The sequence below is a fragment of the Chelonia mydas genome, chromosome 2 (assembly GCF_015237465.2).
Source record: "Chelonia mydas isolate rCheMyd1 chromosome 2, rCheMyd1.pri.v2, whole genome shotgun sequence".
NCBI lineage: Eukaryota > Metazoa > Chordata > Testudines > Cheloniidae > Chelonia > Chelonia mydas.
Window position 1 is genome coordinate 198,418,779 of NC_057850.1, and position 25,395 is coordinate 198,444,173.

The 25,395-nt window shown below is 41.2% G+C and overlaps 2 protein-coding genes across 6 annotated transcripts in view; one reads left to right on the forward strand and one right to left on the reverse strand.

Annotated features, from left to right (window-relative positions):
- PLEKHA8 (pleckstrin homology domain containing A8) overlaps positions 1–13,014 on the reverse strand; it is a 43,356-nt gene extending 30,342 nt beyond the window's left edge. Inside the window, exon 1 of one of the 4 annotated variants that reach the window (XR_006288975.1) lies at positions 12,626–12,940. Coding sequence is in view for 3 of the 4 variants with exons in the window: in XM_007053271.4 (XP_007053333.3) it covers positions 12,626–12,665 (40 nt within the window). In the remaining variant the exon portion in view is untranslated. Of the gene's footprint in view, positions 1–12,625 lie in introns of all 4 variants that reach the window. The other 3 variants (XM_007053271.4, XM_043541001.1, XM_043541002.1) reach the window with 3 other exon arrangements.
- A 472-nt stretch (positions 13,015–13,486) lies between these two features.
- FKBP14 (FKBP prolyl isomerase 14) lies at positions 13,487–24,637 on the forward strand. 2 transcript variants are annotated; one of them, XR_003564521.3, is made up of 5 exons: positions 13,487–13,844; positions 16,259–16,410; positions 18,698–18,825; positions 20,497–20,711; positions 23,225–23,313. XR_003564521.3 is itself a non-coding variant. In XM_007053251.4 (4 exons), exons 1-4 carry the CDS (start codon positions 13,648–13,650, stop codon positions 23,381–23,383), a joined length of 636 nt encoding a protein of 211 aa, XP_007053313.1. In that variant the 5' UTR covers positions 13,487–13,647; the 3' UTR covers positions 23,384–24,637. The 2 variants fall into 2 exon arrangements, 1 of the variants encoding a protein (XP_007053313.1); XM_007053251.4 differs by lacking the exon at positions 20,497–20,711 and having other exon boundaries at positions 23,225–24,637.
- Positions 24,638–25,395: the final 758 nt, after the last annotated feature.

Sequence of the window (25,395 nt, forward strand, 5' to 3'; positions counted from 1 at the left end):
GCAGGCTCTGGCCTGGCGTCGCTTACCTGGAGCAGCTCCAGAATGGCAGAGGTGCGCACCGGGACCAGGGCAGGCTCCCTGCCTGCCCTGTCCCCGGCCCTGCGCTGGTCCAGGAAGCAGCTGGCACCATGTCCCTGCGGCCCTGGGGGGTGCAGAGGGCTCTGCGTGCTGCTCTTGCCTGTGGGTACCTCCCCCGAAGCTCCCATTGGCCCCGGTACTGCAAGTGTCTGTCATCCCTCCTGCTCTTAATGAGCTGCACCGTTTACTCCATATGATGACACTCAGTTCTATATCTCCATTACCACTGACCTGACAGTACAGCGAAACACATGATCAATGTCTGCACGAGAGTCATGGCTGGAGGACAGCTGTGCAAGGCTCGGTCCAGACAAGATTGAGGCTGTATTGATATATTGAAGAAAGCCCAGAAGAGCTGGCAAATGTGATATTAGCACTGACATTTAGAGGAGGATCTTTGGCAATGCCACACAAATTTGCAGCCTAGGAAGTTTATTAAAGCCTGGATTGCTCCTGGATACTCAGGTGGCAGCTGTTGCCTAGAGAACATCCCCTTCTTTGCCCCAACGGGCACCTGGTGAGATCAATACTGTTGGCAGCTGGTTCTCTATGTATGCAAGGCGTATGCCTTCCATTATTAACATGTTATTTTTCATTTAGCGGAAGTATGTCTAGTGGCTAATGTACAGGACTAAGAATCTTCTGACTCAATTCCCAGATCTGAAACAGAACTGCTAAGACACCCTGGACAAGTGACTTATTCGCCGTGTGCCCCAGTTTTGTCATCTATAAATTGAGGATAATATTACAAAGCTATCTTACAGGGACTTTGCTGGGTATAAAAATTCATTAATGTCTGAAAAGTGCTTTGGGATCCTCACATGGAAAGGCAGCTATCAGGTTGGACAAGAATTGATTTTTAAAAATTTAAAATTACAAACCGGTTTATTTTTTAAAAATAAATCTATTCAAAATTAAATGCGAAATTGATAACCTATGTTGAGGTCTAAACTTATTACAATCTCCTACAACCATTTAAATTATATACAAAAATATTAAGTAGTACATGTTTGCTGCCAATCTTTAAAGAAAGTCAAACCACCGAATTGATAGAAATCACTGGCTGAACATCGGGAAGTTGAGTTTGTTGAAGAGCTAACCAATATTTGACAGCAGTAGCATCTTCTGCAGATCAGAGAGAATACTTTCATCATTTTAATTTATTCAACTAGTTCAGTTCAATGACCAGATGATTCAAAGTTAAGAAACCAATTTGGAGCTGAAAAACCAGTTTTTCCCTCTACCAATCTATGAGCAGAAACTAGGTGTGAAAGGTGGAGCTCCACAACGTCTATCGAGATGTTACAACTAGTAAAAAGATACATTCAACTGAGTAACTACAGATAATATTTGGTTATGTAATAAATCAGTTAGTTTTAAATGCAAAATGTGTTTTGATAACCTTTTCCACTTACGTATCCAGCACATTTAGTTTTGTATATTTAATTGAAATTTAATTTCCATCCAAATAAAGCTCAACACAAATTGCAAGCAAAAAATTAACTTAGTAAAAAGCTAAGCTGTATAAGTGCTTAAATAAATTTGTATAGATATAGTGTATTCTCCTGGTTAGCAAAAAGAAACACCAAATTTAGTGTAAAAGCTATATTTAATTGAAAATCCACATGTTTTAATGGTTACCTGACAAAATGAGCATCAACCTCTCTTTAGAAAAATAACTAAGATGTACAAATGCAAAATATGATTAAAATCAGTGACTTAAATCCAGGTTGCCTACTTGCTGATTAAAAGATTGAAATCAGTGATTTATATTGCTTTGATTTAAATCAATCCCCCTGAATGCTACAGAAGTGTCTTGAATATTTGCACTAACAACAAAGGTTCTACTCTACACAGTATTTTTCAAAATCCCAATTTGCTTCATACATTATATGAAACACATATATATTAAACATCTGCCCATACTTCTTGTGAAACCAAGTTCATGCCACATGGTTGCTCATTCAGTACTATCAATAGTCACACCTCTCTCATTCAAAGGAGAAACAAGTAGTCTTTAGCAAAGGAATAATTACAGATTAGATCATTTCTGGATCATTTCTTGTCTCTCTCTGAGAATCAGATTGTCCCTTGAACTAATACAAATAGTAGGTTTTTCTCAACATAGGCGCTCCTACACAAGAGTGGGTCTGCTTTTTCCTTATGATCCTCTAACACAGTGGTGGGCAACCTGCGGCCCATCGGGGTAATCTTATTGCGGGCCGCGAGACGTTTTGCTGGCATTGACTGTCTGCAGGAATGGCCCCCCGCAGCTCCCAGTGGCCATGGTTTGCCGTTCCTGGCCATTGGGAGCTGCTAAAGGCTGTGCCTGCAGACGGTCAAAATCAGCGAAGTGTCTCGTGGCCTGCAATCAGATTACCCTGATGGGCTGCCCACCACTGCTCTAACATGTACGTGTTATTTTGAGGGTCTGGCATTTTTAAAGCATCCAAAGCAGGAACAGCGGAAGGTCCATAAAAGTGGGGGGCCACCAGTGCCCAAACTGTGGCCCTGTCCCCACCTGCTCCCTTCCCCCCCCCGAGGCTGCACCCCCTTCCAGAGGCCCCGCCCCCTCCCGTCGCTCACCCTTACAGCCAGTAAAAAGTGGAAGGGCCATAGCCCACTGGCCCCCCTGATCCAAAGTCCTCTTGGCCCCTTTAGTTTATGCAGTTACTTCACATGCCAATGGAGAAAGGAATTTGTGGTCCCACATATACTAAAAGTAGTGGAGATGCACAGGAAGGGGAGTACTGCACGTATACCTTCTCTGGCCTTTCATTTTAGAGGACAGTGTCAGTAAGCAATTTATTTGTACTGTTAAAGGTTAATATCAGGTGCCATATTTACTTTTACTTCTAACAGTATTGATGTAAAGAAGTTAGTGTGGCCAATCCCAAGAGTTCAAAAATCATGAGCCAGAACCCCCAAAATCATGAGGGTTTGCTTGTTTTTGTTGGTTTGTTTTAAGAAATAACAACCAAAAGACCATCCATTACATTTTTAAAAATCTGCTTACCTTAAACGCATACAAAATGGGTATGCAAAAAATGTAGGCCCTGGCTCTCCTGTCTACCTGCTCCCCCTGAGAAAAGCTCCTCCCCCTCCCACTAGCTGCCTTCCCACTGGCAGACTCTTCAGTTCCTCATTGGGCCCTGGAAGGCTCCCACAGCCCCCCTAATTCAGCCCTGGCAGGCTCCTGCAGGCAGCCGCCAAAACCTACCCAGAACACATAAGGGGCCCCCAGTCCTGTGGCCAACAGCTACAGCTGCCTGCAGACAAGTGGTACTTAACTAATTAGTTATCTTAACTAATCTTAGGTATAATCTTAGGTTAACTAATCAGCCTCTCACGGCAACTTCCAACTTATCTGTGTATGTGTGTATATATATACACATACACACACACACACACACACTATATATATATATATATATATATATATAAAAAAAAATCTTCTTACTATATGTTCCATTCTATGCATCCAAAGAAGTGGGCTGTAGCCCATGAAAGCTTATGCTCTAATAAATTTGTTAGTCTCTAACGTGCCACAAGTACTCCTGTTCTTTTTGTATATACCCTTAAGTCACTCATTTTAAAAAAATGTTTTGTAACATAGATTATTCACTTCCTAGGAGCCCTGGAAACCTCTTCCTCTGTTTTCAGTTCTGAGCAAGTGCAAATTTCAAAACGGCAAACTTGGGAAAAAAAAGTAAAGGAATTAGTTCGGGAAGTGGACTGCACTGAAGAACTCAAGGATATGAATCTTGGAAGTGGCTTGCGATTACTTTAAATCAAAGTTGCACAAACTATCTGAAGCCTGAATCCCAAGCAAGGGGAAAACATTTAGGGAAAACAAGTAGGGAAGAGTTGCAGACCATGCTGAATAAGCACGCATCTCAAACAGGTTATTAGGAGAAAGGAGAAAGCCTACAAGGAACGGAAGATGTGACAGATCAGCAAGGAAAGCTACCTCTTGCAGGTCATAAAGTGCAGGGGCAAAGTGAGAATGCCAAAAGCCAGGCAGAGATGGACCTTGCAAAGGGAATTGAAATCAACAGTAAAAGGTTCTATAGTCGTATAAACAAAAAGAAAAACAAGGAAAGAAGAAGTGGGACCGCTAAACTATGAGGATGGGGTGGAGATTAAAGATAATCAAGGCATGGTCCAACAGCTAAACAAATACTTACCCTTATTAAAAACTGAGAGAAATGAGGATCTTAGGGCTAGTGGCAGGGTGGCTAATGGAAGTAGAAATTACCACATCCAAGGTGGAAGTCAAACTCAAACAGTTTAATGGGACTAAATTGGGAGGATGCGGGAGGTGGGCAGATAATCTCCATCCAAGAACATTAAAGGAACTGGTACATGAAATTGCAAGCCCAATAGCAAGGATTTTTAATGAATCTGTAAACTCGGGGGGGTCATACCCCATGACTGGAGAATTGCTAATATGGTACCTATTCTTAAGAAAAGGAGAAAAAAGTGATCCAGGAAACTACAGACCTGTTAGTTTGACCTCAGATGTATGTAAGGTCTTGGAACAAATTTTGAAAGAGAAAGTAGCTAAGGACATAAAGGCAAACTGTTATTGGGATAAAATACAACATGGTTTTGCAAAAGGTAGATTGTGCCAGAGCAACCTGATCTTCTTTGAGAAGATAACTGATTTTTTTAGACAAAGGAAATGCAGTAGATCTAGTCTACTTGGATTTCAGTAAAGCATTTGATACAGTTCCATGTGGGAAATCAGTTAAATTGGAGAAGATGGGGATTAATATGAGAATGAAAGATGTATAAGGAACTGGTTAAAGGGGAGACTACAACTGGTCAAACAGGAAGGTGAACTATCAGGCTGGAGGGAGGTTATTAGTGGCGTTCCTGGGGGATTGGTCTTGGGAAACTTAATGTTTTTATTAATGATCTTGGCACAAAAAGTGGGAGTGTGCAAATAAAATTTGCAAATGGCACAAAGTTGGGAGGTACAGCCAATATGGAGGAGGCCTGGAATATCATACAAAAAAGATCCGGACGACCCTGAAATGGAGTAATAGAAATGGGATGAAATGTAATAGTGCAAAGTGGAAGGTCATGCACTTAGGGACTAACAAGAATTTCTGCTATAAACTGGGGACTTATCAGTCTCCCATGTTTAGGAAAGGTGAATTCAAACTGGAACAGGTGCAGAAAAGGACTAAGGTGATCCGAGGAATGGAAATCTACCTTATGAGAGGAGACTGAAAGAGCTTGACTTGTTTAGCCTAACTGAAAAAAGGCTAAGGGGAAATATGATTGATCTCTATAAATACATCAGAGGGATAAATACCAGGGAGGGTGAGGAGTTATTTAAGTTAAGCCCCAATGCTGACAAGAACAAATGGATATAATCTGGTCATCAACAAGTTTAGGCTTCACATTAGAGGAGGTTTCTACCTATCAGAGGGGTGAAGTTCTGGAACAGCCTTCCAAAGGGAGCAGTGGGGGCAAAAAGCCTAACTGGCTTAAAGACTGAGCTTGATAAATTTATGATGACTGCCTACAATGGCACGTAGCCGATCTGCAACTGCCAGCATCAAATATCTCCAACAGCTGGTGATGGGACACTAGACGGGGAGGGCTCTGAGTGACTACACAGAATTTTTTCCTAGGCGTCTGGCTAGTGGGTCTTGCCCATGTGCTCAGGGTCTAACTGATCGCCATGTCTGGGATCAGGAAGGAATTTTCCCCTGGGTCAGATGCGGGGGGGGGGGAAAAAAAAAAATCAAGTCTCTGCCATTCTCTGAAGGGGTTGATGTCAACTGGAACGGCGCATGCTCAGCACTCTGAAAACTCAGGCACCAGGTGTCTTAAGTTCAGCACCCAAATTTAGGAGACACTTTTGAAAATGTTAGCCTATGTATTTAGAATCTGCCTCTATCAGTTAGTGTTCTTTGCAGTTTTAATTAAAAAAAATGAATTTACTAAGATGCAAGTTTCAACGTAATATGATGGCATTAAAGAAAAAAAAAAAAGGTGATTTAGAACTTTATATTCAGCCTGAAATTTGCTGTTCAGTTTTAGGTCCTGGCATATTAAAATCAGACAAAGGAAAGGAATTCAGGCAACAACCGTAACGCTTATTGGAGGGAAGGACTCAAAGAAAGATTCAAAGAGATAACTATATTTGGTACAGTGTAGCATGATTAACCATGGCAAGTATCTGAAGGGTGTAACATTTCAAGGAAGAGGAATAATTTAGGGTTGGTACAACAAGGTATAATTAAGAGTTAAAAAATTAAATTACGGGAACATTTACATACCAGGAAAAGGTCTGAGAGCAAGCATTAGACTGCAACATAGCTTTCCTAAGGGAAATGGTGGAAGTTACTTCACATGTAACTGTTAACAGACTAGGTAAAGTGCTAGAAAATGTACTGCAGAGAATAATTCTGTGCTTGCATATGCATGGGCCAGTCGATGTAATCAGTACTTGCCATCTCTGATTTAGAAGACTTTTTAATCTACAAGTTAAGACATGAAGACTCCGGCAAGCTGATCTCAAGTAAAATACTTCTCATGTTCAAGGTGTGAAGTTAATTGAATTTGAGTAGAAAGAACATTTGGAAGTACCAAGCTGTTACCAACATAATTAAAGGAAGGTGCTCCCCATCTTCAGCATGTACTTCCTTATGGGCTGTTTATACTCCATAATAAATGGTAATTTACTCACCCTATAAAAGTCTTGTCTGAAATCAGGCTTTTTTTTTTTTTTTTTTTAAACAAGTCAGTCTCCTAAGACTCAGCAAAAGTAACTTCTAAGATGTAAACTAGGTCTAAGACAAACATTGTGCTATGGCTCTATTTCAGACATATATGTAAATCAGCTTCCAAAGCACTCAGGCTCAAATCTTCAAAGGATTTAGGCACCTAACTCCCATTGCTGTCAACAGGAATTAGTTGCCTAAATACCTTTGAGGATCTGAGCCTCAGTGCAACACCACTGTGTACTTCATCTAACCTACTCAAACCAACTAATACAAAAAGAAAATGTCTTGATTGTTGTCAGTCAAGATTCAAACTGGTGCTGTGTATGTCAGAATGCTGTTTCAGAATCTATGTCAGCTCACATTTAGTAGGTCTGACTCACATTAGACAGAAAGACCTGGTCTAATTTAATGGACTCAGTTCCTGGATCACATTCTGTTCTATCAAGAGATAATCACACACATTCTTTGTGGCCTCAGACAAGTTCCTTCTCTGTGCCTCCAATATTTAATACCTCCCTCTGTAGGTGTTTAGAGAGGACTAGTTAGAGTTTCTAAAAACCCTGTGAAGGTATAACCACCTAGTATTAGGTTTAATAATTCAGTGGAAATTGTGCAGGGCTTCCCACTCTCTCAAATTGGCAGGGTGAGGGAAGACAGGAATGGTCTCATTGTTCACACAAGTAGTGTGAACACATGATCCTGCCTCTGTGTTCAAACCTAGTAAATGAGAGAGTCTATATATCCTTTTATAAGGTGTATATACTTTGCTTGCATGGTTTCTGCAGGTGTATCCATTACATCAGCAGCTGAGAACTGGGCCCAAACATTTGTATTATCTTTGATAAACTGGATATATAGGAGAAGGAAGTTTTCAAAAACGCACAACGTTGAAAATTAAAATACAGTGGAGGAACCACTCGTTACGACATTGGAAAAACTTCAAGGCAAATTTCATCTTCTCTCATGAGTGTCAGTGATAGAAACATTACCACTGGAGATGATGTCCACCAACAGACTCCATCCTCTGCTCTCTTAGGAGAGAAAAGGAAGGCACACTTTTTCAAATATTTTAAATAAGCTTGCTGTTTCCATGAATGTCTCATATGATCTTGGACCATATGAAACAAAGCATTACAGATTCGTGGTATAGAAAGATAGAAAAAGATCTGAACAGTTATGCACTTTTATATCTTTGTTGTACTCAGGGTCCCATCATATTTTGCACACATTTTATATATAATAATATTTACACTGTGCAGCACATCTAGTTTGGATAAAGCAGCGGAACATGTATTGGAGGGCGAATTCCTGTATTAGCAGAGGTAACTCTTTTCTCCATCTCTAATGTCTGATTTTCTATGACAGGATAGTCTGCTGGCTCTCATGTCACAGTTCTACTTCTCCTCTTCTTGGAAGCAATCAATCTGTAAATGCCACACCCCACTCCATGTTTGTTCAGCATTGTATTACACGGTTATGCACTTTACAGCGTAACAGGAACTTGTCTGTTTGGTACATTATACCCATTATATATTGCCTCTGTAGCACTACATTGTTTATTACAGAAACACTATTCGCGACTGAAAATTTACTCAGCATTTTACAAATACAGAACAAAAATACTTCATAGTCCCTAAAAAAACTTGTCTTATGAAAGGAGACTCAGGGAGCTTGGCTTGTTTAGCCAAACTAAAAGAAGGGTGAGGGGAGATATGATTGCTCTCTATAAATATATCAGAGGGATAAATACCGGAGAGGGAGAGGAATTATTTAAACTCAGTACCAATGTGGACACAAGAACAAATGGATATAAACTGGCCACTAGGAAATTTAGACTAGAAATTAGACAAAGGTTTTTAACCATCAGAGGAGTGAAGTTTTGGAATAGCCTTCCGAGGGAAGCAGTGGGGGCAAAAGATCTAGCTGGCTTTAAGATTAAACTCGATAAGTTTATGGAGGAGATGGTATGATGGGATAACATGGTTTTAGTAATTAAATATTCATGGTAAATAGGCCCAATGGCCTGTGATGGGCTATTAGATGGGGTGAGATCCGAGTTACCCAGGAAAGAATTTTCTGTAGTATCTGGCTGATGAATCTTGCCCATATGCTCAGGGTTTAGCTGATCGCCATATCTGGGGTCGGGAAGGAATTTTCCTCCAGGGCAGATTGGAAGAGGCCCTGAAGGTTTTTCGCCTTCCTCTGTAGCATGGGGCACGGGTCACTTGCTGGAGGATTATCTGCTCCTTGAAGTCTTTAAACTACGATTTGAGGACTTCAATAGCACAGATATAGGTGTGAGGTTTTTTTTTTGTAGGAGTGGTGGGTGAAATTCTGTGGCCTGCATTGTGCAGGAGGTCAGACTAGATGATCATAATGGTCCCTTCTGACCTAAATATCTATGAATCTATGAATTTATAATTTAAGTAATAACAAAAGAAGAGGCACTGATGAGACTGACCTGTGAAATTCAGTAGCAGGGCCAGGGTTTGGCATAGCCACTAAAGAGAAAATTACATCACCATCTATCACAGTCTCCCTCTCTGTACGGGCCCACTGGGTACTCAGACTTGCTATGTCTTACGCACCTAGAGAAGGGAGACGCCCTCATTCTGCATTAGTTTTATTGAGATTTTCAAAGCATCTCCCTTCTTTATGAAAATGGATTTTGATTCAGGTGTGTTTCAATTAGTTTCATTTTGTGTTTTAAAGTAAGTCTGGATCTAGCTGAATCCTGATAGATCCTGCAGATTTTTGGCCACAAGTCCCATCAAAATAGAGAACAAGTCTGGCTGTTCCTACTGCACCAAGAAACTCAAATCCTGACACATCCCAGAGTATGAGCACTGTAAAAACCTGGACTGGCCTCAGTTTCCTAAACAGACAACAAGTCTAGCTGCTCTGAGTGCACTAAAATATTCTGTCTTTGACATATCACAGTACACGAAAACCCAGATCTATCACCTACTGGAGCTCTGCAAGTTTTGGCCCTCGTTCCCCAAATTCCATTGAATGAACAGAAAAAAAGTGTAGCAGCTCCTACAGCACCAAAAAATCATAGACCCTAATGTGTCCCAAGCAATGCAAAAACCTGGATCCAGCAGGATCATAGCAATTTTTTGCTGTTTCCACATGGCAATTTTGAGTCTCAGATTGTAAAATGCAAATAGAAAACAAATGTAGCTGCTCCTATTTCAATGGAAAAATCTGGACCCCAACGTATCCCAACTCCAAACCTCTCTCTTATATTAGATGCCATAGCAATTCACAGTCTTTTTAATATATGTATCCTTTGAACAACCTCGTGAAGTAGACAAGTACTATTGTCCCCATTTTACTGAGGGGGAATTGAGGCACAGAGGGACAATAGCACTGGAGAAACATCTCTCAACTGGATCCTGCCAATTTTCAACCCAACCTCCAAAAATCTGTCTAAAGAGAAGAACAAGCGTAGCATCTCCTAGTGCATCAATAAATCTAAATCAAGTTGCTATCTAGTGCAGTAGCACAAGAACACGAATCCAACATCCGGATCCCAGAGGATCCAGTTTGGGATTAAACGGACAAACAAAACACAGACAACCAACTAATCCTAAAACTCTACTGGCTACATAGAGAAGAAATGCAGTTGGTCAAATTTAACTGAAAAATTCAAATTGCAAGGCATCACAGCTCAGTACATTTTTTTGGCTTCAAGTTCCCAAACTCTACCATCAAAGTAGACAACAGCTGCTTCTACCAGAAAACAGCTACTTAACCAGAAAAATTCAGGCCCCATCACAATCCAGTGCAAGAACACCACAAAAACAAAACAAAACAAAAAACAAAAAAACCCACATACCTGGCACTTGGATTTTATCAGTTCCAGCTATGTTCTAGCCACAGATCTCTAGATTTTATTGCATAAATGGAGACAAAGCGTTTCTGCTTCACCATAAAAATCTGCACCTAGTACATCCTGGCACCAGGGAAAAATCCAAGTAGACCAGGATCCTGCAGGTATTGCCTATTTTTTCCCCCACTTAGATCCTCAAAATTTAACTTTGTAAATAGACCTCATGTTGTGAACTCTCAAAATTCTATTGTGAATCTCACATTATTTGGAGTTTTTCTTAAAGCCACAGTTTCTGGACCTAAAATACATAAATACAACAGACTCAGCTTTTTTTTTTTTTTTAAATGTATAAAAAGTGTTTGGCCCTAATGGTTGCTGAAAAACACTGGAAAATGTGACCCTAACAGCTCAAAACTCAAGAGGGAAAATAAAAAGAATTCAAAACTAAATTAAAAAAAAAGCCTCCTGATTTTTCAAGCCAAAATTATTATTTTTAAGGGGCCTGAGTCAGGATTTTTGAATGTTTGGGGTTAACAATTCTGTAGACAGCATGTGTCCTTTCATATCAGATAAATCCGATGAAGTGAGCTGTAGCTCATGAAAGCTTATGCTCAAATAAATCTGTTAGTCTCTAAGGTGCCACAAGTACTCCTTTTATTTTTGCGAATACTGACTAACACGGCTGCTACTCTGAAACCAGATAAATCTATGTACATTGTATTTTAATGAAGCTACAATAAACAAAACTTAACCTCTTGACTTTTCTAGATACAGCCTAATTTTATACCAGAGCACAGAAATGGGACCCATCTCATCTAGCAAAAGTAGATGATCGCATTATGTGTAGTTTTAGTCAATCAGCTCTTGACTGAGATTTCCAAAACAGTCTAGAGGATTTAGCTCATCCATTAATTTTAAGCACGTTTCAGTGGAAGATTTGTATTTAAATCCTTGAGACTGCTTTGTAAATCTCAGGGCACCAGCTTTAGACTGGGGCTGGGTTGCATCCAGATGCAGATTTTGCCAATAAAGTTGAGGCTGCTACAATGGCTTTCTATTTAGATTGTACATTTTGGAGTTTGTGGCTAAAGACAGCCAAGATCCACGTGGACTCCAGTGCCACATCTGGATTTTTACAGCACTTATGGTCTGGGTTATAGGTAGGGCTGGCAAGTCCCTTATTACTAGGGATGTCCCTTATTTTTCCCCATCTCTGTACAACAAGATCAGGAGTTGATGAGTACTGCAAAAATCAGCAAGAAATACCTCTGGTGAATGTAGGTGAGCATTACTGCTTATTATTATGATTAATGAGGATAATAATAATATCAGGAGGATGGGAGAAGCAGGGGTGCTAAGAAAACAGTCTCTTATTTTTAAGATACAATGCTGGCAGCCCTATGTATCCGGGTCTATTGGTTTTGGGTGCCAAAAAATAGCAACATTTGTTTTTGCGGGGGTTTTTTTGCATTAGAAATACAAGGCTATACATTAACCGCCAGGATCAAGGCTGTACCAGTTCCTGGATTTTTATGGTGAAGTTGGTACCCTTGGTCTCCACATATGCAATAAAATCTAGATGTCTACGGCTAAAACACTGCTGGATTTGACAAGACCCGGGCGCCAGGTATGTGTTTTTGTGGAATTCTTCCACTAGCTGGGAGACAAATGATGTCTGGGTCCACGTGCCAGACTCAGGGTTTGACAACACCCATGCTCTCTGGGAGGTGCCAGGGTTGGGTTTTCCCGATTCAGCGGGAGCGGCTAGCCTGGCTCTCCCGAGTGAGGGAACGATTGTGACCCCTACGGCTAGAAGTCAGCAGGATCCAACACGCCCCTTTGTCCCCCAAAGCCACTCCCGCACCTACAGAATCGCGTACCGGGCGAACACCACCCCCGCCCCGGCGCGCCCAGGCTGCCCCGGGCAGGCACGGCTCGCAGGGCTGGAGGAAGGGGGGAAGGCACTCACCGCTCAGATAGTTGGTCCACTTGTATAGCACCCCCTCCATGGTGGCAAGGGCCGCCCCATCCAGCTCTGCTCGGGACAGGGGAACACCCCCCCCCTCCTGCCCCCACGATCTTTTAAGCCGTCAACCACCCCCTGCGCCCCACCGCCGAGCCACCGACACCCAGGGCCATCCTGGGGCTTGTTTCAGGCAGACCCTCCCTGCCTCCTCCCGCACTACGCTTCTAGCGCACAACCAAAGCCTTCCGCATGCCCCAGCCACCGCCTCGCAGCCCCGTGCGTATGCCACCCCTCAAGAGCCACCACGTGACCAGCGTGCGCGGACTCGGGAAGGGAGCAGATGGAACACCCAAAGCCGGCGGCTTCCGGGAACCAATAAGAATGCTGCTCCGGCAACAGCGCCACCCAATCGCAGGCGCACGGGAGCCGATTCAATTGTGTGAGGATTCCAACAAGGCCGGATTGCCCACGAACGTTCTCTTCCGGGAGCACCAATCGTTTTCTCCGAGCGCTGATCGGCGCTGGCTGTCGGTTGGGCGGGAGGGAAGACAGACAGGTCTGCGTCCCAATAGATAGCGACATTTTATGGCTCGCCCCTTGGAGAGAACCAATCGGAGAGAGAGGAGCCCGGCTCCTGTGGGCTGGGGCCGCCGGCTGAAGTTTGGAGCCCGCTTTGGGGTGAGTTTGCCACGTCTGCGTGCTGCTGCTGGGGAGCGATGAGCCGAGGGTGGAGGTGGCGCCTTCCTCTTCCCCCAGCACCACCCACCTCGGCAGGGGGCTGGAGCCCCTGCGGAGCCCGAAGTCCGAGTCAGTAACAGCGAAACCTGCCTTAAGTGCCCTGCAGAACTCGGCGCCTGGCCGCGTCGCTGGGCAAGTAAAGACCGAATCCTCTCACTGAATGGAACTGACCCAGGAGAAGGAGCGGTGAGGGTCCAGGCTCCCTGCTGGATAAAACTCCTTTACGCATCCCTCATCCCGATTTTTTTTTTTCTTTTTGAGAAAATAGCCTTTGCTGTGACTCAAGGATGAGGGTTGCATGTGGGGCTCCCCTTTTCTGTGTGGTTGTTACCTGTGTGACTGGGGCTCTTATCCCAGAAGCAGAAGTGAAGATTGAGGTGCTCCATAAGCCATTCATTTGTCAGAGGAAAACCAAATGGGGGGATATGCTGTTGGTGCATTATGAAGGCTACTTGGAAAAAGACGGTTCAATGTTTCACTCCACGTAAGTAACTCTTTCAAGCATGTAAGATAAATACATGTAGCTAAGAGACTAGGTGCTGGCTTAAAGCTTTTCTTGGCAATTTTGGTGATCTTTAAAAAGAGATTAGGTGCGGATAGTGATTCCCTAAGCTCCATGGCACTAGGATATATGTATAAAACAGCTAAACCCCATCAATATATCCGTACCCCAATATACTCATTTTAACAATAAAGTGTCCTTCATTAATTCCTTCTCTTGCAATATAACTGATGGAATGTACTTGTTTTTAAGGATGTGATCTGTGTTTCCCCCCTTCTTTCCCCCTCACCCTCACTTCCAATGAAGACCCAAAAATAAAACTATCTAAACATCCAAATTGCTCCAGACAGACAGACCCTCATGGAACCTCTTGAAGGATGGGGGCCTTAAGCAACTGGGTTTTTTTGTTTGTTTTTTTTTGTTTTTTTACAGGGAGTGGGGGCGGCTGATTCAGGTATTGGCCTCAGTCTTGCAAATATACGTATGATTAACTTTATGCTCGTAAATAGTCTTGAGTAGCTCAATGGGGCTTCTCATGTGCAGAAAAGGACATCTGATTATAGAACAAGTTTCCAGAGGAGATTGGGCCAATCCAGAATCTATCTATCTCTAGGAAACTCTGCAGAACCTTTCCCTTTAAAAAGTAATTTCCATTACAGGAAAAGTGATAATTGCGACGTTGACATCTTCTATCTAAACATCACTCTTCCCTTCTCCTCCCTCCACCCCCATCCCTGAAACTAATCAACCAAAAAAAAAAAAATCTATTTCTAAACAGACATTTTTATCCCCAAAAGGGAGAAGAGCCAGAAATTCCATGAAATCAGCTTCACTACTGATACTGAGTTTACATGAAAGTCAGATGCTATGGCGATGAGGAGCAATGAACATGCTTAAATATTTGCAGGCTAGGTCCAAAATGTGTTTTCTACAAGAGGTGCAGCTAGCACAGACTGCTTGTTCTTTCTTTACAGATCAGTCTAAACTAAAATCTCTCACCAAATAGTAAATTTTGATCAATTATCTCTTACAGATAGCCTTTTATGCCTCTGGTAAAGGAATTTTATTAATGTTTGTCATTCCCTCTAACAAATTATCCATTGATGACTAATTTCTGTATTTTTTGAAGTGTCTTCTTTCAGTATCTGGTAAATACAGCTGGTCAGAAAAATCAGCTAAAAACAATATATCTATGAAAATGGTGACAAATTTTCACAATGTTTTCAACCAGCTGTACTGGTTAAGAAAGATTCTAACTGCACAGGTCTGAAGTGCTTAGATTTTTAAACTAAACAAGATTGGGCCTGGTCACTATTTGGATGGGAGACCTTGTAGAAAACCTAAATGCTATATAAAGTGGCTTTTGAGGCACTTTTTTATACTGTAGTACTACAACTAATATTCCATCATCGTACACAACAGCACTGAGCTGCTAGCAGTGACTTCTGAATAATACCTAAAGTAGAGGTCCTGAGTCTTGTAGTTGCTAGGGCACCATTTCAGCAAAGTACTTAAGCATGTTCTTTATTTGAAACGTGCAAGTGTCCCATTCAGATCTAAGTAAGTATTTGAACATGCACTTAAAGTTAAGCACATGTTACTTCCCATGGAAGTCAGTGGGATTGAATTCAGTCCTATTTTATTGACTTTAATTTTTTCTAAACATTTTGTTAAATATGACTGTGATTAGTGATTAAGAGCGTCGGATTGGTGTCTAGGAATCCTATGGCATGCTGTACAGTGGTTCTCGCCCTGGTGTACTAGCTACATTTCAGTTTGGAAGGGAAGGGTTACATTCTACCTATCTAAACTTAAAGTTCTCCCTGTATCCATTTACTTCCTCTGTGCTAAACTTACACATCTATTGTGTAGTGTTGTTGGTTCATAATGGCTTCTGTGAGTTTCTACCTGACATGGTTATTTCAAAAGACAAACACAGTTAACACTTTTAAACATACTACATATTTTACAATCTACTATCAAGGTTCAGAAACAAATCTTGGGCTTTATTTTCTACCAACTAATCAATACAGCTGTGACTGTGTGTTCTTAACAGTATGATTCCATTTCTACAATGATCAGTAACTAAACAGAAACCAGTGATCAGAGATACAAATTAGATTTGCTGCTTCCAGCACAAAAAGAAAATGTGCTGGCTCTAGCCACCGACATCTTCATGTGTAGGGTGAGGTTTTGTTTTTATTTTTAATTTCACTGCTTTTTTCTATGCTTTAGAAGTGCAAGGTCTAGGTCTGTTGTCACTAAAGAGGTGCCAAGTTACTGTTGAGGGGTTTAATTCTGTAACTGCAGTATGAGCCTGTTCAGCTTAGGATATGGTTAATCTTGGACATACTAAACAGTTTAGGGACTAAAATATTTTGTTCCATTTTTTTCAGCCACAAGCATAACAATGGTCAACCTATGTGGTTTACACTTGGCATAAAGGAAGCCATTAAAGGCTGGGACAAAGGTTTGAAGGATATGTGTGTAGGAGAAAAGCGACAACTAACTATTCCTCCATCCCTTGCTTATGGAAAAGAAGGGAAAGGTAATACTTCGAAATCCTCCTCAAGCTCAATGCATTCCTAAACCTATATTGTTACCTCTTTTGTCCTAAGTAGTTAACAGATTTTTGAGGTCTTGTAGGTTGTTTCCATTAGGAAGAGAAATTGATAGGAGTTAGACATTTCTTTGATGCAATCCTTCATCTTTAGAAAGAATGTACATAAAGTCCTGTTTTCCTGAACACAACAGGAATCAAGCAACTTGCGTCACGTGGATTGCCTGTGTCATGTGGATCTAAGGCAATGTGTGACCTTTAATGCAGATGGAGTAAGTATTCTCTGAGGAAATTTAACTCTCCTACTATGCCTTCTCATAATACAAAACTAGTTTAGGAATTGGGAATACTTGACTCCATATACTGTGTGTATGTATTCTGGCAAAATTGGAGGAGCAAGAGGTGGAGGGCAACTTAAACACACTTTCCCTTAAAATAAAATTTTCAATTATAGCTTTCTAAAAGCACTGTTTTTTGTCTTCCAGAAATGATGCAAGAAGCAAAGCAAGCTTTTAGCATGTAATTTAAATTAATGCATCCTGGCTAGTCTTTTGCCAGAAGGACACCCATGGTACCTAATTCTCTACTACCGTGCCCAGATGTAAATAACTACACAAAAAGGATGTCAAATGCTACCATTTTCACTTGGTGCCACTTTATGCACACTTATTTAGCACAAGTGTAAATAATTAAGAAACAAGGCAGTGGTGAGCCAGCCCCCAGACTTCTAAGGAAGAATTGTCAATACATACAGTGCGACTTTATTTTGTATATTTAAAGGCCTGCTGTAGAGTTAAACAAACCTGCCAGTTGACGTAAGAAACAGTTTGCTCCAGAAAACTTTGTAAAGTGTGTGCCTGCCTACGGCTCTTTTCAAATAATACACTCAGCAGGTATGTGGAATAACCGGTCCATTTTTTTTCTTCATGCTGCCTTCCTCAATGCACACATGCTGTCCCCAGGCCCTCCATCCTTGGTGCTACCCTTGCACTCTTTCCTGTAACCCTAAGAAGAATCACCGCCCACTCACTGTCCCCTTTCAGTTGTATTCCCAAGACTCACTACTCACTTGCACATGTTAAAAGGCTGTTAGCATCTCTCTTACTGTGATTCAGAGTAGCTGAGCTTTCTGGAGATCATTAGCACCCTATCAGGCAAGTGGTAGAAGAGATGACATGGAGGAAACTGTTTCAGAGCTGTGAGGATAGTGTTGGGGGCAGGGGGCTGTAGTCTGGGGAACAAAAGCAAGGATGTGTATTCTGCTCCTGTAGGCTTTGCACAGCAGTCACAAAATAAAGTGGAGTGCCCAAGACGAAAATGTGCTTCTGATAGCTGTGTGCCTCAAACGTTAATCATGTTAAAATGTTAATCATTTAAATGATCTTACTGACTTACTAACCTAAATGCTAAAAGATAAAATGTTGGTAAAGCCAGTGTGTGATAAATTTAAAAATTCCAACCATTTTTAGCCAAAAGTGGACTGCTTTCTGTGTCGCCATCAGAAAACCAGCAGCCTATTCAAGCATCTAAAATGAAGTAATTCACTTAGTGCATGTACACTGAGCACACAGGTCCAATCAGATTAACCAGCAACATATTTAAAAGGTTGGGATTTTGCGCTGCAGCCCTAGAGCCAGCAATGAGAGGATCACCCCAGCGTAGAGCAGTCCTGTGATACCTTTCCTCTGCTGAGGCTCTGGCTATCCTCAGCTGTCATATCTGCGACCCTTTGGTGCTGTCCACAGTCAGCCTAATTTAAATCCCCATTCAAGATAGGTTTCAGAGTAGCAGCCGTGTTAGTCTGTATTCGCAAAAAGAAAAGGAGTACTTGTGGCACCTTAGAGACTAACCAATTTATTTGAGCATAAGCTTTCGTGAGCTACAGCTCACTTCATCGATGTACAGAGACCACCTTTTACAAAAGTACCTCTTGATCTAAGCTCTGCTGCCTGAGGCTGACAGATCCAAGGACCTTGTCTTCCCAAAACACTTGATGTTTGTGGATTGACTTAAATACATACCTGTCTCCAATGGTAAAGTTACACATGTGTTTCACTCTCAGCAGGATCAGAGGCCACCCACAGTTTGAATGGGTCAAATCCATACCTTCACTCCACTACACATACAGTAATCCTTCTTATTAATTCAGTCACCAGCAATCCTAAACAACTTTAATGAAACTGGATTAATAGAAGACTTTGCCCAAAAATTGATGGACTTTCTAAGGTACTGAATGTAACACTTAATTTGTCTCAATGTTTAACATCTTTGGTAGGAAAAATTCCACCTGAGAGCACGCTGCTATTCAACATTGACCTTCTAGAAATTAGAAGTGGACCAAGATCTCATGAGTCATTCCAACAGATGGATCTTAATGATGACTGGAAGCTATCCAAGGATGAGGTGAGCGTGCTAACTAGCTACTCTCTTCCCTTTCATAAAAGGTTGAAGTAAAATCTGATATTTGTCAAGAAAGGGTCTAGTGCACTATGGCTTGATCTAGCTAGTGCTAGGAAAGGGCCTTGAGTCTATAGATACTGCTCACGTGCATAGGTGCAGGATGGAGGCCTAGGTTAACATAACATGAGAACAGCCATACTGGGTCAGACCAAAGATCCATCTAGTCCAGTATTCTGTCTTCCAACAGTGTCCAATGCCAGGTGCTTCAGAGAGAATGAACAGAACAGGTAATCATCAAGTGATCCATCCTCCTGTCACCCATTTTAAGTGTGGTTGGCACCACTTAGAATGTTTATATTAATTTGTGTGACTTAGAACTTTTTAGAAGTTAAAAAAATATTTTAAACTTTGTCAGTTTCTGGTTTTTGTACCACAACTTGGATTTCAAATCTTACTGCTGTAACACCAACATCCGATGGCACTTCATCATGTGACCTTCCTGAAAGGACAAAGCATTCAACATTGTTTGTCCTCTGCTGGCCACTTTTCTATTTGGGACTCTGCTTTAATATAGAACTTAATGGTGGAAAGAACTGTAGGTTTCAACACTTAGTTTTATCATCTGTGTTTAAAGAATATTTAAGTGGTGGTTTATTTTATTTTAAACTGAAAATCAAAAACTCTAGCCAGGCAGGCTTCTGCATGTACAACAATCCTGTCCTGGATCTCTCCTGGTATTTCAGACTTGTTCCCTTCCTATTGAATTATACCAGTGTGTACTAGCTATACGATGTATCTTTTGTGATGAGCCAAAACATCCATTAGGGCAGGGGTTCCCAAACTGTAGGCCACAACACAGTCCCAGGTGGTTCACTATGGGTGGAGTTTGGGGGCGGTGGGGGGCATGAGGGTTGTTGCTGCCTTGCCCCTCCCCCCAAAATTTTATATGTTGGTGGAGTGGCAGCTGATGATGGCCCCCACCCAGGGCCAGAACAGCCCAGTGCCCTATTGGGTGGCAGAGGGCGAAGCAGAGCCACTGGGCAGAGGGTGAAGAGAAGGGGCCGCTCTGAAAAGTGGTGATTTCCCTGGTGGCTGGAGGAGGCCAGAGGGTTCGCAGCTGTTTCTGCTCTGAACCGCTGCACCCTGCAATCTGTATCTGTTGGGAATCCTGGAGTATAAGCCCCATAGCCCCCCTAGAGCTGGGGCTTGGCAGTGCTGCTCTGTTACCTTGATGGTCCTGATCACGACATTGTCCAGGTGGTAACAGTTGGGCTTGGCCCGAGCACCTGCCTCCGCCTGATGCTGGTGGTTCCCAAGCCCTTCCTTGTTCCCGGGCAGTCGGAGCGTGTGAGGCAGGCCAGGGTGCTACGTGGGTGACTGGGGCAGGGCTGCCAGGTGATGAGCTCAAGGCACTCAGCATGTTGCTGAGGTGGAGTGTGTTGGTAGGGGCTGGCTGTGGCACCTGCCTGGCCCTTTCGCCCTCTCACTGGCCCTGGTCTCTGCTGAGGCGAGGGGCCTCGCATGCCCTGCAGTGCCCTCTCCCTGATGGATGCATGTTAATAGTGGGCCAGAATGCCTATTGCAGCTGCACAGCTGGGCCTCAGGGGGAAAAAGTTTGGGAACCCCTGCATTAGGGAGCTAGGTGAGACCACTAAACTCCTTTTTTGTTTTCAGTCGAGGACAGGAATTAGAGCTGAAAGACTGATCCAGTTCACTAATGCACCGTGTTAGCCAGCCTTGCAAATTATCAATATATTAATGCTTATTGACTACCATAACAAATGCCACAAAGCAGTGTACTGATGTGGATAAGAGATTTTAAAACCTGGAAGATATGACCCATTGGCTTGGTGTTAATTCAATCCTAAACAAATCTTGGGTATTGTAGGGTAAGTCATCTGTAATTATCTAATTTACAATATCTTTCTACCTCAGTAGAAGGTTATATGGTTTAGAACTCTCAGGATTTAAGATGGATAAACTTCAAACAACTGAATGAGGATTGAGTTGTCACTCAGAATAATTAAATGTTATGGTTATCTACTTGTACTAGTCTGCCTAGGTATGTTCCAGCAGTGAGTTTAAGTAATTTTTAAATGCATGTCTCATACGTAAGATTTTTATTGTGGGGTTCTTCTGGTGTCAGAATAAATTTTTAATTTAGTGATTTCTGTTCCTGCAGTAAATGCTGGTAGTGGACAGTTTCCCAAATACATTTTGGTGTGGAAACTCAACCTAATAAGTTGATAAAGATCTGAGGTCGATTTCTTTTTTTTTTTTTTTTGGTTAGGTGGATCTTATACTGTTGTCTGATATTTGTGAGCAAGAGAAATTATTTTGCTCTCTAAATAACTGGAAGCCAAAAATTTCCATTCTTTAGTTATATTCACTTTACAGTACAGACAGACAAACTTAAAGGACACACTTTCATAGCTCTTTTTCTGGCATATACCCTAAAGCTATGATGATTTGTGCCTACTATTTTTATTGTCTTTGATACCAAAGACCTTGCTATCTTCTCTGAGTTAGGCTGCAGAAATCTATCAGACAAGCTTATATCCTTAGTGACCATGGGAAGTAGTTATTTATTGTCTAGTACACCCATAACAAATATGATAGCTTTTCCTAGACCTGTTTTCAGAGTAGCAGCCGTGTTAGTCTGTATTCGCAAAAAGAAAAGGAGTACTTGTGGCACCTTAGAGACTAACCAATTTATAATAAATTGGTTAGTCTCTAAGGTGCCACAAGTACTCCTTTTCCATGGCCTGTCTCTTCTCCATTAACTGAATTTTAATAAAGCCTTATGATTAAAACTATTAGGGCTGTTGATTAATTGTAGTTAACTCACGCGATTAACTCAAAAATTAATCACAATTTAAAAAATGTAATCGCGATTAATCACAGTTTTAATCACACTGTTTAAAAAATAGAATACCAGTTGAAATGTATTAAATATTTTGGATGGTTTTTCTACATTTTCATATATTATTGTATTCTGTGTTGTATTTGAAATCAAAGTATATTATTTTTTATTATAAATATTTGCACTGTAAAATTGATAAACAAAAGAAATAGTATTTTTCAGTTTACCTCACACAAATACTATAGTGCAATCTCTTTGTCATGAAAGTGCAACTTACAAATTGCTAGACAAACAAGTTTGTTTACATTTACAGGAGATAATGCTGCCCTCTTCTTATTTACAATGTCACCAGAAGTGAGAACAGGCATTTGCATGGGACTTTTGTAACCAGCATTGCAAGATATTTATGTGCCAGATATGCTAAACATTCATATGCCCCTTCATGCTTCAGCCACCAATCCAGAGGACATGCTTCCATGCTGATGATGCTTGTTAAAAAATTAATGCATTAATTAAATTTGTGACTGAACTCCTTGGGGGAGAATTGTATGTCCCCTGCTCTGTTTTACCCACATTCTGTCATATATTTCATGTTGTAGCAGTCTCGGATGATGACCCAGCACATGTTCATTTTATGAACACTTTCACTGCAGATTTTACAAAACGCAAAGTTACAAATGTGAGATTTCCAAGGATAGCTACAGCACTCAACCCAAGGTTTAATGATCTGAGGTCCCTTCCAAAATCTGAGAGGGACGAGGCGTGGAGCATGCTTTCAGAAGCCTTAAAAGAGAGCAACACTCCGGTGCGGAAACTGAAGAACCTGAACCACCAAAAAAGAAAATCAACTTTCCGCTGTTGGCATCTGAGTCAGATGCCGAAAATGAACATGTGTTGGTCTGCACTGCTTTGGATTGTTATCGAGCAGAACCCGTCATCAGCATGGGCGCCTGTCCCCTGGAATGGTGGTTGAAGCATGAAGGGACATATGAATCTTTAGCACATCTGGCATGTAAATATCTTACGATGCCGGCAACAACAGTACCATGAGAACGCCTGTTCTCACTTTCAGGTGACATGGTAAACAAGAAGCAGGCAGCATTATCTCCTGCAAATGTAAACAAACTTGTTTGTCTGAGTGGTTGGCTGAACAAGAAGTAGGACTGAGTGGACGTGCAGGCTCTAAAATGTTACATTGTTTTATTTTTGAATGCAGGTTTTTTGGGTACATAATTCTACATTTGTAAGTTCAACTTTCATGATAAAGAGATTGCACTACAGTACTTTTATTAGGTAAATTGAAAAATACTATTTCTTTTGTTTTTTTACAGTGTAAATACTTGTAATAAAATATAAAGTGATCACTGTACACTTTGTATTCTGTGTTGTAATTGAAATCAATATATTTGAAAATGTAGAAAACATCCAAAATATTTAAATAAATGGTATTCTGTTATTATTTAACAGTGTGATTAAGCGCGATTAATTTTTTTAATCACTTGACAGCCCTAAAAACTATTAATCTATCTTGCCCAACAGGTGAAAGCATATTTGAAGAAGGAATTTGAAAATCATGGAGCACCAGTAAATGACAGCTATCATGATGTTTTGGCTGACGACATATTTGATAAAGAAGATGAAGACCGTGATGGATTTATATCTGCCAGGGAGTTCACATACAAGCATGACGAGCTGTAGAGAAGCCTGGCAGAATTTTCTGTGAAGCAACTTAGTGTCAAGTTTTGTAACATTTTTGATTCAGTGTTTGGCGCTGACAGTTTCTAATGGAACAGAAGAAACACTTTGTTTTTCATATTCAAAAGATTGTCTGTTGATGATCCAAAATGTTTTAACTATTTTTAGGTATTGAAATTAAGCCTTTTTGTGCGGCAGTTGAAAAGGTTTATGCAGTAATAGTGGTTTTCGTTGTATGAACCCTTATTTTGTATTAACTTATTTTGCATTATGAAACAAAAACTTGCCATATAACAAGCTTCCTAAAAGGAAATCCAGTCCTTTATCTGCCTTGCATTTCCTTCTTCTGTGCTATATATATTTCAGGTGACTCTCTCTCTCTTTAATAATACAAAGCTTGTTTAATTTTAAATCAGTGACTTCAGTTATATGGCATTATTTTCTTTTGCAAATCTGTGTTTGAAAAGCACAAGAAAAGAAATGCCAACTGATTTTCCTGAAGCTGTCAAAAAGAGGTACACTACAAAGGTGTGACGTGTTATGAGCCTTCTCAGCTGAAGCAATATAGTGTAATCTACATGGGACAGAATAAGAAAAATTACTGTCTTCCCCTGGTTTATTTTTATAAATACAGTAAGCTTCCTTAGTGCCCCAACAAACCAATGATTCATTTTATATTTATTTCAGTGATATGCGCTAGAACCAAGGTAGGAGTTAGATGTTGCTAGTTATTTTTGCTATTTATTTAAACTGTCAGTTATTAACGTTCCATTTGGGTTGGGGAGGGAAGGGATATGTGTACAAATATCTCAAAAGTAGCAAGTTACAGCACACCTACACTTCTAAATGGAAAACTTTCAATGCTAATAAGTATCTTATGCATTGGAATTAAGAAACTTGCATTGATGCAGAGAGACCATGTTTTCTTTGACCTACTAAATATGCCTTAGGCTGAATGCTCAAGTTTCAAGTTGCTTAGCTATAAGGGGAAAAGGTATCCTGAGAGGAAGTGAAGTGGTCACAAGGACACCCGCATTGGTTCAATTCCTGTCACTACCTTAAATAGTTTTGAGGTTTTTGTTTTGTCTTTTTTACATTGCCTATGGGGAGTGGAGGGGAAAATCAGTATTTAGAGTTGCAGAGGTGTATACTCTAGAGTGCAGTATGGTTCTTGCAGTATTTCATGAGTGGTACAAAAATAAACTGAAGATCAAGTGTGCTGAAATTTTAAACAATAAAGTGACTTAGAAAAATATGTTCAAGGCATGAACGTCTTATTGTGCTACATTATCATGGAGCAAGTGGAAGATCTTTCTCTCTTTCTCTCTTTTTTTTTAACATTATGTTTACCTGCTTGATATTGCTTAGTCTGTCTTGAGGAGTTAAACCAAAAGGAGCTCTTAGGAAGAGCAAGCAGGAAACAAAACAATGGCCAGCAACAAGAAAAGACTTCATGGGAGTTAAGGGAACTGGGCTATCAACTGGGAAGATGCTGCTTCCAGGGGCCAGGCAAAATTGCGCACCTGGTTCACCAAGGCTCAGGCCCTAAGATAAAAGGGGCACTAAACAATTAAAATCTTTCTTTAGAGAATGAGGGGGCTTCAGTGGTCAGGGCTGTTTGTGAAGAGCAGTCAGACTGGGACACAGGCCCAGTGGAATGTCAAAGGCAGCTAAGAGTTCCAAATAAGACCTAAGCATGCAGAGTTTCTGTAGCTTTAACCCTTTTCTCTGCTCTTGGGTGAACAGACAATTTGTCTGTTTGGAAGGAGCTGTTTAGAGTCTCACTTTAATCATTCAGCTGCTGGTTACAGGATCTGAGGAAAGCTTCTTGCAAGTACCAATTACGGTTGGGTGTCTTGTGTTAATATGGCTGGAAACAGGGGCTGTCACTCCAGGATCCAGGTGAGAGTGGTAGAACCACAGGGTTCCACTTGGGAGAGGTGAACATAAGTGTCTGTCATGGGAGGGGTGCACTCGTGAAGGTATAAAGTGCCGCTCATCCTGTAACTATGGCA